General features: G+C 39.8%; 1 protein-coding gene across 1 annotated transcript in view; it reads left to right on the top strand.

The window, feature by feature from the left end:
- UTP20 (UTP20 small subunit processome component) overlaps positions 1-15285 on the top strand; it is a 350150-nt gene that overhangs the window by 165576 nt on the left and 169289 nt on the right. Inside the window, exons 38-40 of the mRNA XM_053716993.1 lie at positions 4990-5127; positions 7358-7497; positions 13953-14035. Of these exons, the coding sequence (XP_053572968.1) occupies positions 4990-5127; positions 7358-7497; positions 13953-14035 (361 nt within the window). The remainder of the gene's footprint in view (positions 1-4989; positions 5128-7357; positions 7498-13952; positions 14036-15285) is intronic.

The raw sequence follows: 15285 nt of genomic DNA, 5'->3' as shown, positions 1-15285 counted from the left end.
GAGGCCCCTAGTACATCTAGTGCGCCAATCCTTCTTACTATGCATGTAATGGATAATTCTATTAAAAACATTTTGTCCAAAATGCCCACTTATCAGAGAAAGCGCGATTGCTCTGTTTTAGATACTGAAGAGCATGAGGACGCTGATGATAATGGTTCTGACATACCCTCACACCAATCTGAAGGGGCCAGGAGGGAGGTTTTGTCTGAGGGAGAAATTTCAGATTCAGGAAAAATTTCTCAACAAGCTGAACCTGATGTTATTACTTTTAAATTTAAATTAGAACATCTCCGCGCTCTGCTTAAGGAGGTGTTATCTACTCTGGATGATTGTGACAATTTGGTCATTCCAGAGAAGTTATGTAAGATGGACAAGTTCCTAGAGGTTCCGGTGCCCCCCGATGCTTTTCCTATACCCAAGCGGGTGGTGGACATTGTAAATAAGGAATGGGAAAGGCCCGGCATACCTTTTGTTCCTCCCCCTATATTTAAAAAATTATTTCCTATGGTCGACCCCAGAAAGGACTTATGGCAGACAGTCCCCAAGGTCGAGGGGGCAGGTTTCTACTCTAAACAAACGCACTACTATCCCTATAGAAGATAGTTGTGCTTTCAAAGATCCTATGGATAAAAAATTAGAGGGTTTGCTTAAAAAGATGTTTGTTCAGCAAGGTTACCTTCTACAACCAATTTCATGCATTGTTCCTGTCACTACAGCAGCGTGTTTCTGGTTCGAAGAACTAGAAAAGTCGCTCAATAAAGACTCTTCGTATGAGGAGGTTATGGACAGAGTTCAAGCACTTAAATTGGCTAACTCTTTTATCTTAGACGCCACTTTGCAATTAGCTAGATTGGCGGCGAAAAATTCAGGTTTTGCTATTGTGGCGCGCAGAGCGCTTTGGCTAAAGTCTTGGTCAGCGGATGTGTCCTCCAAGAACAAATTGCTTAACATCCCTTTCAAAGGTAAAACGCTGTTTGGCCCTGACTTGAAAGAGATTATTTCAGACATCACTGGGGGAAAGGGCCACGCCCTTCCTCAGGATAGGTCTTTTAAGGCTAAAAATAAGCCAAATTTTCGTCCCTTTCGCAGAAACGGACCAGCCTCAAATTCTACACCCTCTAAGCAAGAGGGTAATAGTTCTCAAACCAAACCAGCCTGGAGACCGATGCAAGGCTGGAACAAGGGTAAGCAGGCCAAGAAACCTGCCACTGCTACTAAAACAGCGTGGAAAATTGGGAAGCGGATTGTCTGAGTCGTCAGACTTTCCATCCGGGGGAGTGGGAACTCCATCCGGAAATCTTTGCCCAAATAACTCAATTATGGGGCATTCCAGACATGGACTTGATGGCGTCTCGTCAGAACTTCAAGGTTCCTTGCTACGGGTCCAGATCCAGGGATCCCAGGGCGACTCTAGTAGATGCACTGATAGCGCCTTGGACCTTCAACCTAGCTTATGTATTCCCACCGTTTCCTCTCATTCCCAGGCTGGTAGCCAGGATCAATCAGGAGAGGGCTTCGGTGATCTTGATAGCTCCTGCGTGGCCACGCAGAACTTGGTATGCAGACCTGGTGAATATGTCATCGGCTCCACCATGGAAGCTACCTTTGAGACAGGACCTTCTTGTTCAAGGTCCATTCGAACATCCGAATCTGGCTTCACTCCAACTGACTGCTTGGAGATTGAACGCTTGATTTTATCAAAGCGTGGGTTTTCAGATTCTGTCATTGATACTCTTGTTCAGGCTAGAAAGCCTGTAACTAGGAAAATTTACCATAAAATATGGAAAAAATATATTTGTTGGTGTGAATCTAAAGGATTCCCATGGAACAAGATAAAAATTCCTAAGATTCTATCCTTTCTACAGGAGGGTTTGGAGAAAGGATTATCTGCAAGTTCTTTGAAGGGACAGATTTCTGCTTTATCTGTTTTACTTCACAAAAAACTGGCGGCTGTGCCAGATGTTCAAGCTTTTGTTCAGGCTCTGGTTAGAATCAAGAGAGGTTTTGGAAATTTTTTGGAGTGTAGGCGCAAGTGAATGCTTTTACCCCTGTCTTGAATATTCAGTATCCTTATCTAAGGTAATTGTATATAAAAAAAATTTTGACACTTGTTTAAATAACAAATATATTTATTTGAAAAATAAGAAAAAAATCTCTTTAAAAATTCCAATATGAACTTTGTGACACGTGGTTTACAAGTTCTGATAGGTCTTGTAACTAATATGTGAAGTCTATGACTAGTGTTACAAGATTAATGGTATAGGTGTATAATAACAATATGTTTGGTAGTGATATATTAAGTGACAATAGCTCATAAGAAATGTAATGAAACAACCTATGTGTTTGAATAATGTTTTAAAAATTAGGACTCGTTAGAGTGTTGTACCTAGTGCATTGAAAACCTAGTACACAGTCTGAAAAGTCAAATTTGCAGTTTAGAAGGGATCTTTATGTTTGTAGAGTTTTGCTAATCCAAATATTTCTAGTTTTGCTATATATATAGAAAAAATATATTCTTGGTGCTTGTTCCTGGTATCAACAGTTATTAGCTTTCACATAAATCACTGTCATATGAGGGAGGAAAGGAAAATGTTTGGACATTTATTGCTTAAAATCTTACAAGTATTTGTTGCTTGAAATCTTACAAATATTTCATAAAACATATATTGCTAAAAAATGTAAACACGTATATTTACGGTTAAAACTGTATTTCTGCAATTATAAAACATATATTGCTAACAATCTTAAAAAATATATTAAAAGTTGAAACTGTATTTCTGAAATTTTAAACTAGCTCATAGTCGGCCGAAATACAGTTTCAACTTTTAATATATTTTTTAAGATTGTTAGCAATATATGTTTTATAATTGCAGAAATACAGTTTTAACCGTAAATATACGTGTTTACATTTTTTAGCAATATATGTTTTATGAAATATTTGTAAGATTTCAAGCAACAAATACTTGTAAGATTTTAAGCAATAAATGTCCAAACATTATCCTTTCCTCCCTCATATGACAGTGATTTATGTGAAAGCTAATAACTGTTGATACCAGGAACAAGCACCAAGAATATATTTTTTCTATATATATATATATATATAACTAGAAATATTTGGATTAGCAAAACTCTACAAACATAAAGATCCCTTCCAAACTGCAAATTTGACTTTTCAGACTGTGTACTAGGTTTTCAATGCACTAGGTACAACACTCTAACGAGTCCTAATTTTTAAAACATTATTCAAACACATAGGTTGTTTCATTACATTTCTTATGAGCTATTGTCACTTAATATATCACTACCAAACATATTGTTATTATACACCTATACCATTAATCTTGTAACACTTGTCATAGACTTCACATATTAGTTACAAGACCTATCAGAACTTGTAAACCACGTGTCACAAAGTTCATATTGGAATTTTTAAAGAGATTTTTTTCTTATTTTTCAAATAAATATATTTGTTATTTAAACAAGTGTCAAAATTTTTTTTATATACAATTACCTTAGATAAGGATACTGAATATTCAAGACAGGGGTAAAAGCATTCACTTGCGCCTACACTCCAAAAAATTTCCAAAACCTCTCCTGTACACCTAAGTAAGATATTTTTTGGGGAAAATATCCTAGGAGTAAAAGGCTTACCCCATTAGGCAGCGCAAAAAAGTTTTATATTTCACTCACCCAATCTGGTTAGAATCAAGCCTGTTTACAAACCTTTGACTCCTCCTTGGAGTCTCAATTTAGTTCTTTCAGTTCTTCAAGGGGTTCCGTTTGAACCCTTACATTCCGTAGATATTAAGTTACTATCTTGGAAAGTTTTGTTTTTGGTTGCAATTTCTTCTGCTAGAAGAGTTTCAGAGTTATCTGCTCTGCAGTGTTCTCCTCCTTATCTGGTGTTCCATGCAGATAAGGTGGTTTTGCGTACTAAACCTGGTTTTCTTCCGAAAGTTGTTTCTAACAAAAACATTAACCAGGAGATAGTTGTGCCTTCTTTGTGTCCGAATCCAGTTTCAAAGAAGGAACGCTTGTTACACAATTTGGATGTAGTTCGTGCTCTAAAATTCTATTTAGAGGCTACAAAGGATTTCAGACAAACATCTTCTTTGTTTGTTGTTTATTCTGGTAAAAGGAGAGGTCAAAAAGCAACTTCTACCTCTCTCTCTTTTTGGCTTAAAAGCATCATCCGATTGGCTTATGAGACTGCCGGACGGCAGCCTCCTGAAAGAATCACAGCTCACTCCACTAGGGCTGTGGCTTCCACATGGGCCTTCAAGAACGAGGCTTCTGTTGATCAGATATGTAAGGCAGCGACTTGGTCTTCACTGCACACTTTTACCAAATTTTACAAATTTGATACTTTTGCTTCTTCTGAGGCTATTTTTGGGAGAAAGGTTTTGCAAGCCGTGGTGCCTTCCATCTAGGTGACCTGATTTGCTCCCTCCCATCATCCGTGTCCTAAAGCTTTGGTATTGGTTCCCACAAGTAAGGATGACGCCGTGGACCGGACACACCTATGTTGGAGAAAACAGAATTTATGCTTACCTGATAAATTACTTTCTCCAACGGTGTGTCCGGTCCACGGCCCGCCCTGGTTTTTTTAATCAGGTCTGATGAATTATTTTCTCTAACTACAGTCACCACGGTATCATATGATTTCTCCTATGCATATTCCTCCTTTACGTCGGTCGAATGACTGGGGTAGGCGGAGCCTAGGAGGGATCATGTGACCAGCTTTGCTGGGCTCTTTGCCATTTCCTGTTGGGGAAGAGAATATCCCACAAGTAAGGATGACGCCGTGGACCGGACACACCGTTGGAGAAAGTAATTTATCAGGTAAGCATAAATTCTGTTTTTAAATATACAATAATTATTTGATTTTGTTAAGTAAAATGATAAACAGTAGTGAATTCGGTAACCAGTCTTTCTGGCAGTAGAGATCTCACGAGTCTCATTGTCTCCATTTCCTTTGGAATATTTCAGATTCACAGGAGAGCGCGAGCATTGAGAAAACTAGCAAAACACCTTGCAGAGGAGAAAGTGGTACTATCCTCAAAATCTCTCCAAAACTACATCATGCCTTACGCCACAACTACTCTGTTTGATGAGAAAATGCATAAGGTATGTTTTTTTTGTTTCTTTTGTTCATTTTACTGTTTTATCTTTGGACATTTTGCTTTATCTAAAGTTAAAATGGCCGTGGAAGCTCCTTAAAGAGATGTTGTACTGAAATAGTTTATTTGATGTAAATGAAAAACCAGCATTATTTATGCATTATGATTTTATTTATTTTTTGCCTAAAACAAGTTAAGTAAAGTTGGCTTAAATTCATAGTTAGACTGTTACAACAGTATCAGTTGTGCTTACTGGCTGAGGAGGACAACTCCTACAACTCTGTTGGTGGGAGGGGACACAATGCTGCTTGACTAACAAGAATACATTGGTTTGTTCAAGACAGGCGCATGCAACTGTTAAAAATATTTTAATAGATTTTGAAATGCACTATTTTAGATAAAACAAAGAAAAAACACCAGTACAATGTCCCTTCTAAGACCACCTGCAGCCCACTTAAATTAAAGGGAAAGTAAAGTCAACATTAAGTTGTCATGATTCAGATAGAGCATGCCATTTTAATAAATGTAATAGATAAACTTCTATTATCAAATTTACTTAATTATCTTGCTATCTTTTGTTTAAAAGCATACCTAGGTGGGCTCAGTCAGCAATATAATACTGGGAGCTAGCTGCTGATTGGTAGCTGTACAAATATGCCTCTTGCCACAGTTTTCAGCTAGCTCCCAGTAGTGAATTACTGCTCCTGAGATTACCTAAATTTATTTTTCAACAAAGGATACAAAGAGAACAAATAACATTTGATACTAGAAGTAAATTGGAAAGTTGTTTAAAATTGTAAGCTCTATTTCAATCACTTTTGACTTTACTGTGTCTTTAGGATGTAGAGAAGAAGCATATCCCTTAAATTGTGACTCATGTAATGTCTGTGGTACCTTAAGGTATTTGTAAATATTTTTGTTTTTAAGATTGCTGGTTGTGGCAATTATGTGTAGTTAAAAAAAAAGTTGCAATATATTTTGTTTCCCTTTCCTGTAATTTAACTCTGAAAATTGTTGGTTTTCCAAATTCCACTAAGTTTCTATAAAGTAATTGTTGCCGCCATGTTTGAACTTAGGTTGCCCCTTATCTGTTTCCACAGCTGAAGACAATTAGGAACAGATATAAAACAGGCAATAATAAAGACTGTCCACATGGCTTTGTTTGCATAAATAGAGATTATTAGAAAACTAGTTCAAACATGGCTGCATCCATTACATTATAGAAACTAAACCTTTACACTTTTATTTTCAATAATATAATTGTAAAAACATATATTATTTAAAGGGACAGTCAACACCAGAATTTTTGTTGTTTTAAAAGATAGATAATCCCTTAATGTTATCTATATGAAACACGTGAACTAATGCCCTCTAGTGGTGAAAAACAATGCATTTAAATTAGAGGCGGCCTTCAAGGTCTCAAAAATTAGCTCTTAGGTTTAGCTTTCAACTAAGAATACCAAGAGAACAAAGCAAAATTGGTGATAAAAGTAAATTGGAAATACATGCCCTATTTGAAACATGAAAGTTTTTTTTGGGCTTGACTGTCCCTATAAGACTTGTCTTTGCTTTGATTACATGATTATGTTAAGTGTGTTTTTACTGTTTAACAACCCTTTTTAAAGTACATTTTTGTTTTTAAATATTGTTTATTGAGAATAAAAATCAATGCAAAACAGGCAAAATAAGAACAGTTCACAAACTTAAAGACATTTTTGAACAATTAGAAATCAGCATCAATGAGAGAGAATACCTTTGTTACACATATATATTCCTGCTATGCTACAAATGATTTTATATATATATATTACTATATAGTGATTACCCTGCCAACTATTGAAGAGACCTCCTCTCCATCTTTGCTGTTACCTGTGAAGCTGCACTGTATTGAATGTTATGTAGGAGCTCCACATAGTGACTTTGTATCTGCTTAGTGCAGAGGAAACGTGTCGAGTTAAGAGTTAGAGGAGCCGGTGCTACAAGTTGGAGAGTCCGCATTTATTATGCCAATCTAGGCGGATCAACTGGTTTGGGGAATTTTCTCATGAACTGAGGGTTTTATAATAAATTGATATACTACCTGTGTTCAAGTTTATCAGTATGTGAAACTTGCCACTATCCATTTAAACTTGAGTTTACTGTGATAGCAAAGCTGAAATCTAATTCTTGTGGGAACTTACTACCTTTTTGTCCTGAGCTTGTAGACTAATAGTCTTTTGATGTTTTCTGTTTTTTAGTATGAAAATATGATCAGTGCATCTGTAGAGATGGTTGGATCTGTGTGTAAACATCTGTCGTGGTCTGCATATATGTTCTATTTAAAACATTTTATTCATGTGCTTCAGACTGGACAAATCATTCAAAAATTGGGTGTCACGTAAGTGTGTGTTTAAGTAGTAGTGGTTTACGGTGGGGAAATATTCTGTTTTAGCACTTCAAATTGTATTCTAAAAGTATTTTCTCCAACATAGGTGTGTCCGGTCCACGGCGTCATCCTTACTTGTGGGATATTCTCTTCCCCAACAGGAAATGGCAAAGAGCCCAGCAAAGCTGGTCACATGATCCCTCCTAGGCTCCGCCTACCCCAGTCATTCTCTTTGCCGTTGTACAGGCAACATCTCCACGGAGATGGCTTAGAGTTTTTTAGTGTTTAACTGTAGTTTTTCATTATTCAATCAAGAGTTTGTTATTTTCAAATAGTGCTGGTACGTACTATTTACTCAGAAACAGAAAAGAGATGAAGAATTCTGTTTGTATGAGGAAAATGATTTTAGCAACCGTAACTAAAATCCATGGCTGTTCCACACAGGACTGTTGAGAGCAATTAACTTCAGTTGGGGGAACAGTGTGCAGTCTCTTACTGCTTGAGGTATGACACATTCTAACAAGACGATGTAATGCTGGAAGCTGTCATTTTCCCTATGGGATCCGGTAAGCCATGTTTATTACGATTGTAAATAAGGGCTTCACAAGGGCTTATTTAAACTGTAGACTTTTTCTGGGCTAAATCGATTGATTATTAACACATATTTAGCCTTGAGGAATCATTTTATATGGGTATTTTGATATAATAATATCGGCAGGCACTGTTTTAGACACCTTATTCTTTAGGGGCTTTCCCAAAGCATAGGCAGAGTCTCATTTTCGCGCCGGTGTTGCGCACTTGTTTTTGAGAGGCATGGCATGCAGTCGCATGTGAGAGGAGCTCTGATACTTATAAAAGACTTCTGAAGGCGTCATTTGGTATCGTATTCCCCTTTGGGTTTGGTTGGGTCTCAGCAAAGCAGATACCAGGGACTGTAAAGGGGTTTAAAGCTTAAAACGGCTCCGGTTCCGTTATTTTAAGGGTTAAAGCTTCCAAAATTGGTGTGCAATATTTTCAAAGCTTTAAGACGCTGTGGTGAAAATTTGGTGAATTTTGAACAATTCCTTCATGTTTTTTCGCAATTGCAGTAATAAAGTGTGTTCAGTTTAAAATTTAAAGTGACAGTAACGGTTTTATTTTAAAACGTTTTTTGTACTTTCTGTTCAAGTTTATGCCTGTTTAACATGTCTGAACTACCAGATAGACTGTGTTCTGAATGTGGGGAAGCCAGAATTCCTATTCATTTAAATAAATGTGATTTATGTGATAATGACAATGATGCCCAAGATGATTCCTCAAGTGAGGGGAGTAAGCATGGTACTGCATCATTCCCTCCTTCGTCTACACGAGTCTTGCCCACTCAGGAGGCCCCTAGTACATCTAGCGCGCCAATACTCCTTACTATGCAACAATTAACGGCTGTAATGGATAATTCTGTCAAAAACATTTTAGCCAAAATGAACCCTTGTCAGCGTAAGCGTGGCTGCTCTGTTTTAGTTACTGAAGAGCATGACGACGCTGATATTAATATCTCTGAAGGGCCCCTAACCCAATCTGAGGGGGCCAGGGAGGTTTTGTCTGAGGGAGAAATTACTGATTTAGGGAACATTTCTCAGCAGGCTGAATCTGATGTGATTACATTTAAATTTAAATTGGAACATCTCCGCATTTTGCTTAAGGAGGTATTATCCACTCTGGATGATTGTGAAAATTTAGTCATCCCAGAGAAACTATGTAAAATGGACAAGTTCCTAGAGGTGCCGGGGCTCCCAGAAGCTTTTCCTATACCCAAGCGGGTGGCGGACATTGTTAATAAAGAATGGGAAAGGCCCGGTATTCCTTTCGTCCCTCCCCCCATATTTAAAAAATTGTTTCCTATGGTCGACCCCAGAAAGGACTTATGGCAGTCAGTCCCCAAGGTCGAGGGAGCGGTTTCTACTTTAAACAAACGCACCACTATTCCCATAGAGGATAGTTGTGCTTTCAAAGATCCTATGGATAAAAAATTAGAAGGTTTGCTTAAAAAGATGTTTGTTCAGCAGGGTTACCTTCTACAACCCATTTCATGCATTGTCCCTGTCACTACTGCCGCATATTTCTGGTTTGATGAACTGCTTAAGGTGCTCGATAGTGACTCTCCTCCTTATGAGGAGATTATGGACAGAATCAATGCTCTCAAATTGGCTAATTCTTTCACTCTAGACGCCTCTTTGCAATTGGCTAAGTTAGCGGCTAAGAACTCTGGGTTTGCTATTGTGGCGCGCAGAGCGCTTTGGTTGAAATCTTGGTCGGCTGATGCGTCTTCCAAGAACAAGCTACTAAACATTCCTTTCAAGGGGAAAACGTTGTTTGGTCCTGACTTGAAAGAGATTATCTCTGATATCACTGGGGGTAAGGGCCACGCCCTTCCTCAGGATCGGCCTTTCAAGGCAAAAAATAGACCTAATTTTCGTCCCTTTCGTAAAAACGGACCAGCCCAAGGTGCTACGTCCTCTAAGCAAGAGGGTAATACTTCTCAGGCCAAGCCAGCTTGGAGACCAATGCAAGGCTGGAACAAGGGAAAGCAGGCCAAGAAACCTGCCACTGCTACCAAGACAGCATGAAATATTGGCCCCCGATCCGGGACCGGATCTGGTGGGGGGCAGACTCTCTCTCTTCGCTCAGGCTTGGGCAAGAGATGTTCTGGATCCTTGGGCGCTAGAAATAGTCTCCCAGGGTTATCTTCTGGAATTCAAGGGACTTCCCCCAAGGGGGAGGTTCCACAGGTCGCAGTTGTCTTCAGACCACATAAAAAGACAGGCGTTCTTACATTGTGTAGAAGACCTGTTAAAAATGGGAGTGATTCATCCTGTTCCATTAAGAGAACAGGGGATGGGGTTCTACTCCAATCTGTTCATAGTTCCCAAAAAAGAGGGAACGTTCAGACCAATCCTAGATCTCAAGATCTTAAACAAATTTCTCAAGGTCCCATCGTTCAAGATGGAAACCATTCGAACTATCCTTCCTTCCATCCAGGAAGGTCAATTCATGACCACGGTGGATTTAAAGGATGCGTATCTACATATTCCTATCCACAAGGAACATCATCGGTTCCTAAGGTTTGCATTCCTGGACAAACATTACCAGTTCGTGGCGCTTCCTTTCGGATTAGCCACTGCTCCAAGGATTTTCACAAAGGTACTAGGGTCCCTTCTAGCGGTGCTAAGACCAAGGGGCATTGCAGTAGTACCTTACCTGGACGACATTCTGATTCAAGCGTCGTCCCTTCCTCAAGCAAAGGCTCACACGGACATTGTCCTGGCCTTTCTCAGATCTCACGGCTGGAAAGTGAACGTGGAAAAGAGTTCTCTATCCCCGTCAACAAGGGTTCCCTTCTTGGGAACAATTATAGACTCCTTAGAAATGAGGATCTTTCTAACAGAGGCCAGAAAAACAAAGCTTCTGGACTCTTGTCGGATACTTCATTCCGTTCCTCTTCCTTCCATAGCTCAGTGCATGGAAGTGATCGGGTTGATGGTGGCGGCGATGGACATAGTTCCTTTTGCGCGCATTCATCTAAGACCATTACAACTGTGCATGCTCAGTCAGTGGAATGGGGACTATACAGACTTGTCTCCGAAGATACAAGTAAATCAGAAGACCAGAGACTCACTCCGTTGGTGGCTGTCCCTGGACAATCTGTCTCAAGGGATGATGTTCCACAGACCAGAGTGGGTCATTGTCACGACCGACGCCAGTCTGATAGGCTGGGGCGCGGTCTGGGGATCCCTGAAAGCTCAGGGTCTTTGGTCTCGGGAAGAATCTCTTCTACCGATAAATATTCTGGAACTGAGAGCGATATTCAATGCTCTCCAGGCCTGGCCCCAGCTTGCGAGGACCAGGTTCATACGGTTTCAATCAGACAACATGACGACTGTTGCGTACATCAACCATCAGGGGGGAACAAGGAGTTCCCTAGCGATGGAAGAAGTAACCAAAATTATTCTTTGGGCGGAGTCTCACTCCTGCCACCTGTCTGCTATCCACATCCCAGGAGTGGAAAATTGGGAAGCGGATTTTCTGAGTCGGCAGACATTGCATCCGGGGGAGTGGGAACTCCATCCGGAAATCTTTGCCCAAGTCACTCACCTGTGGGGCATTCCAGACATGGATCTGATGGCCTCTCGTCAGAACTTCAAAGTTCCTTGCTACGGGGCCAGATCCAGGGATCCCAAGGCGGCTCTAGTGGATGCACTAGTAGCACCTTGGACCTTCAAACTAGCTTATGTGTTCCCGCCATTTCCTCTCATCCCCAGGCTGATAGCCAGGATCAAGCAGGAGAGGGCGTCGGTGATCTTGATAGCTCCTGCGTGGCCACGCAGGACTTGGTATGCAGATCTGGTGAATATGTCATCGGCTCCACCTTGGAAGCTACCTTTGAGACGAGACCTTCTTGTTCAGGGTCCGTTCGAACATCCGAATCTGGTTTCACTCCAGCTGACTGCTTGGAGATTGAACGCTTGATTTTATCGAAGCGAGGATTCTCAGATTCTGTTATCGATACTCTTGTTCAGGCCAGAAAGCCTGTGACTAGAAAGATTTACCACAAAATTTGGAAAAAATATATCTGTTGGTGTGAATCTAAAGGATTCCCTTGGGACAAGGTTAAGATTCCTAGGATTCTATCCTTCCTTCAAGAAGGATTGGAAAAAGGATTATCTGCAAGTTCCCTGAAGGGACAGATTTCTGCCTTGTCGGTATTACTTCACAAAAAGCTGGCAGCTGTGCCAGATGTTCAAGCCTTTGTTCAGGCTCTGGTTAGAATCAAGCCTGTTTACAAACCTTTGACTCCTCCTTGGAGTCTCAATTTAGTTCTTTCAGTTCTTCAGGGGGTTCCATTTGAACCCTTACATTCCGTTGATATTAAGTTTTTATCTTGGAAAGTTTTGTTTTTAGTTGCGATTTCTTCTGCTAGAAGAGTCTCAGAATTATCTGCTCTGCAGTGTTCTCCTCCTTATCTGGTGTTCCATGCAGATAAGGTGGTTTTACGTACTAAACCTGGTTTTCTTCCAAAAGTTGTTTCTAACAAAAACATTAACCAGGAGATTATCGTACCTTCTCTGTGTCCAAAACCAGTTTCAAAGAAGGAACGTTTGTTGCACAATTTGGATGTTGTTCGCGCTCTAAAATTCTATTTAGATGCTACAAAGGATTTTAGACAAACATCTTCCTTTGTTTGTTGTTTATTCAGGTAAAAGGAGAGGTCAAAAAGCAACTTCTACCTCTCTCTCTTTTTGGATTAAAAGCATCATCAGATTGGCTTACGAGACTGCCGGACGGCAGCCTCCCGAAAGAATCACAGCTCATTCCACTAGGGCTGTGGCTTCCACATGGGCCTTCAAGAACGAGGCTTCTGTTGATCAGATATGTAGGGCAGCGACTTGGTCTTCACTGCACACTTTTACCAAATTTTACAAGTTTGATACTTTTGCTTCTTCTGAGGCTATTTTTGGGAGAAAGGTTTTGCAAGCCGTGGTGCCTTCCATTTGGGTGGCCTGATTTGCTCCCTCCCTTCATCCGTGTCCTAAAGCTTTGGTATTGGTTCCCACAAGTAAGGATGACGCCGTGGACCGGACACACCTATGTTGGAGAAAACAGAATTTATGTTTACCTGATAAATTTCTTTCTCCAACGGTGTGTCCGGTCCACGGCCCGCCCTGGTTTTTTTAATCAGGTCTGATATTTTATTTTCTTTAACTACAGTCACCACGGTACCATATGGTTTCTCCTATGCAAATATTCCTCCTTAACGTCGGTCGAATGACTGGGGTAGGCGGAGCCTAGGAGGGATCATGTGACCAGCTTTGCTGGGCTCTTTGCCATTTCCTGTTGGGGAAGAGAATATCCCACAAGTAAGGATGACGCCGTGGACCGGACACACCGTTGGAGAAAGAAATTTATCAGGTAAACATAAATTCTGTTTTTTTTCCCCCAATTTCATTCTACCATTTTAGGATTAAAATCATACCCTCTAGCCTGTTTCCGTCTCTGGCACATTTATTGGTTTCAGATGTGTCATCCAAGCCAGTGTTCTCTGTGAGAGAATGTTCCTGGCTTTCACAGAGAAAGAGAGTGCGCAGCATCCCAGACCTAAAAGCCGTGTCTTGTTTAGTGTAATGTCTGCTATGTCTTTTAGCTCTAGGTTTAGCAACAACCTTTTAAAACTAAATCTAATGCATCACTTCTGTGTCTCTTTAAATGAGACTGTCGTAAAATGTAACAAGACAGTTTTTCTTCTTCTTTTTTTTTTTTTTCTTCAAGTTGAATTAGTTTGTGTATTTTACAAAAAAAATAGCAGAAGACAGTTAGTACAATGCTTTATATAGCAGCAGTTAACGTAAACCAGAGGAAAGAAGATGCCATGTTATTTAATGCACTAAAGCAACATTTAAAAATCTTCTATTAATCCACTAACATTAATCTTACAGGTTACTAGTAACAGCACTTGATTCATTTCACTTTGACCATAACACTTTGGAAAAGCAACTACAAGCAGCAGAGAATGTGGAAGGTAACTTATAATTGAATTATAAAGTTATTTAAGGGATATGAAACTCAAAAGCATAAAAACGCCACAATAATAGAGGCACTTGATAGTCGCTAATTGTTCCATACACGTTACAGGGAAACAGAAGAAACTATTGTTTCAGCGAGTGGATGGCATTAGATTACCCACAATATGCCAAACCGCTCTGATCAGTCTCTCACTCTTCAGCTCTGCCCCTCTTTGTGACATCAGTGTGTTGCTGCATAAAAACATTCCCACGTAGTGATCCTAAGACTTTTTTTCAACAGAACATTTTTAGCCCTCACTTTAATTTCATTAAACTCCTTTGAGATGAACTGGAACTCCTGTTACGAGCCAAACATTCTCCTCCAACATCAGTGGCTGACCTCACAAATGCTTTTTTTGGTTGAATAAATTTCCACAGACACACTCAAAATCATATACAGTTGCAAGAAAAAGTATGTGAACCCTTTGGAATGATATGGATTTCTGCACAAATTGGTCATAAAATGTGATCTGATCATCATCTAAGTCACAACAATAGACAATCACAGTCTGCTTAAACTAATAACACACAAAGAATGAAATGTTGCCATGTTTTTATTTATACATATATACAGTTGCAAGAAAAAGTATGTGAACCCTTTGGAATGATATGGATTTCTGCACAAATTGGTCATAAAATGTGATCTGATCATCATCTAAGTCACAACAATAGACCATCACAGTCTGCTTAAACTAATAACACACAAAGAATGAAATGTTGCCATGTTTTTATTGAACACACCATGTAAACATTCACAGTGCAGGTGGAAAAAATATGTGAACCCCTAGACTAATGACATCTCCAAGAGCTAATTGGAGTGAGATGTCTGCCAAATGGAGTCCAATCAATGAGATGAGATTGGAGGTGTTGGTTACAGCTGCCCTGCCCTATAGAAAACACACACCAGTTCTGGGTTTGCTTTTCACAAGAAGCATTGCCTGATGCGAATGATGCCTCGCACAAAAGAGCTCTCAGAAGACCTACGATTAAGAATTGTTGACTTGCATAAAGCTGGAAAGGGTTATAAAAGTATCTCCAAAAGCCTTGCTGTTCATCAGTCCACGGTAAGACAAATTGTCTATAAATGGAGAAAGTTCAGCACTGCTGCTACTCTCCCTAGAAGTGGCCGTCCTGTAAAGATGACTGCAAGAGCACAGCGCAGACTGCTTAATGAGGTGAAGAAGAATCCTAGAGTGTCAGCTAAAGA

This window comes from Bombina bombina, chromosome 6, assembly GCF_027579735.1.
Source record: "Bombina bombina isolate aBomBom1 chromosome 6, aBomBom1.pri, whole genome shotgun sequence".
NCBI classification, from domain to species: Eukaryota; Metazoa; Chordata; class Amphibia; order Anura; family Bombinatoridae; genus Bombina; species Bombina bombina.
Note: the sequence above shows the minus strand (reverse complement) of the source record. Positions and strands in the feature narration are given on the sequence as shown.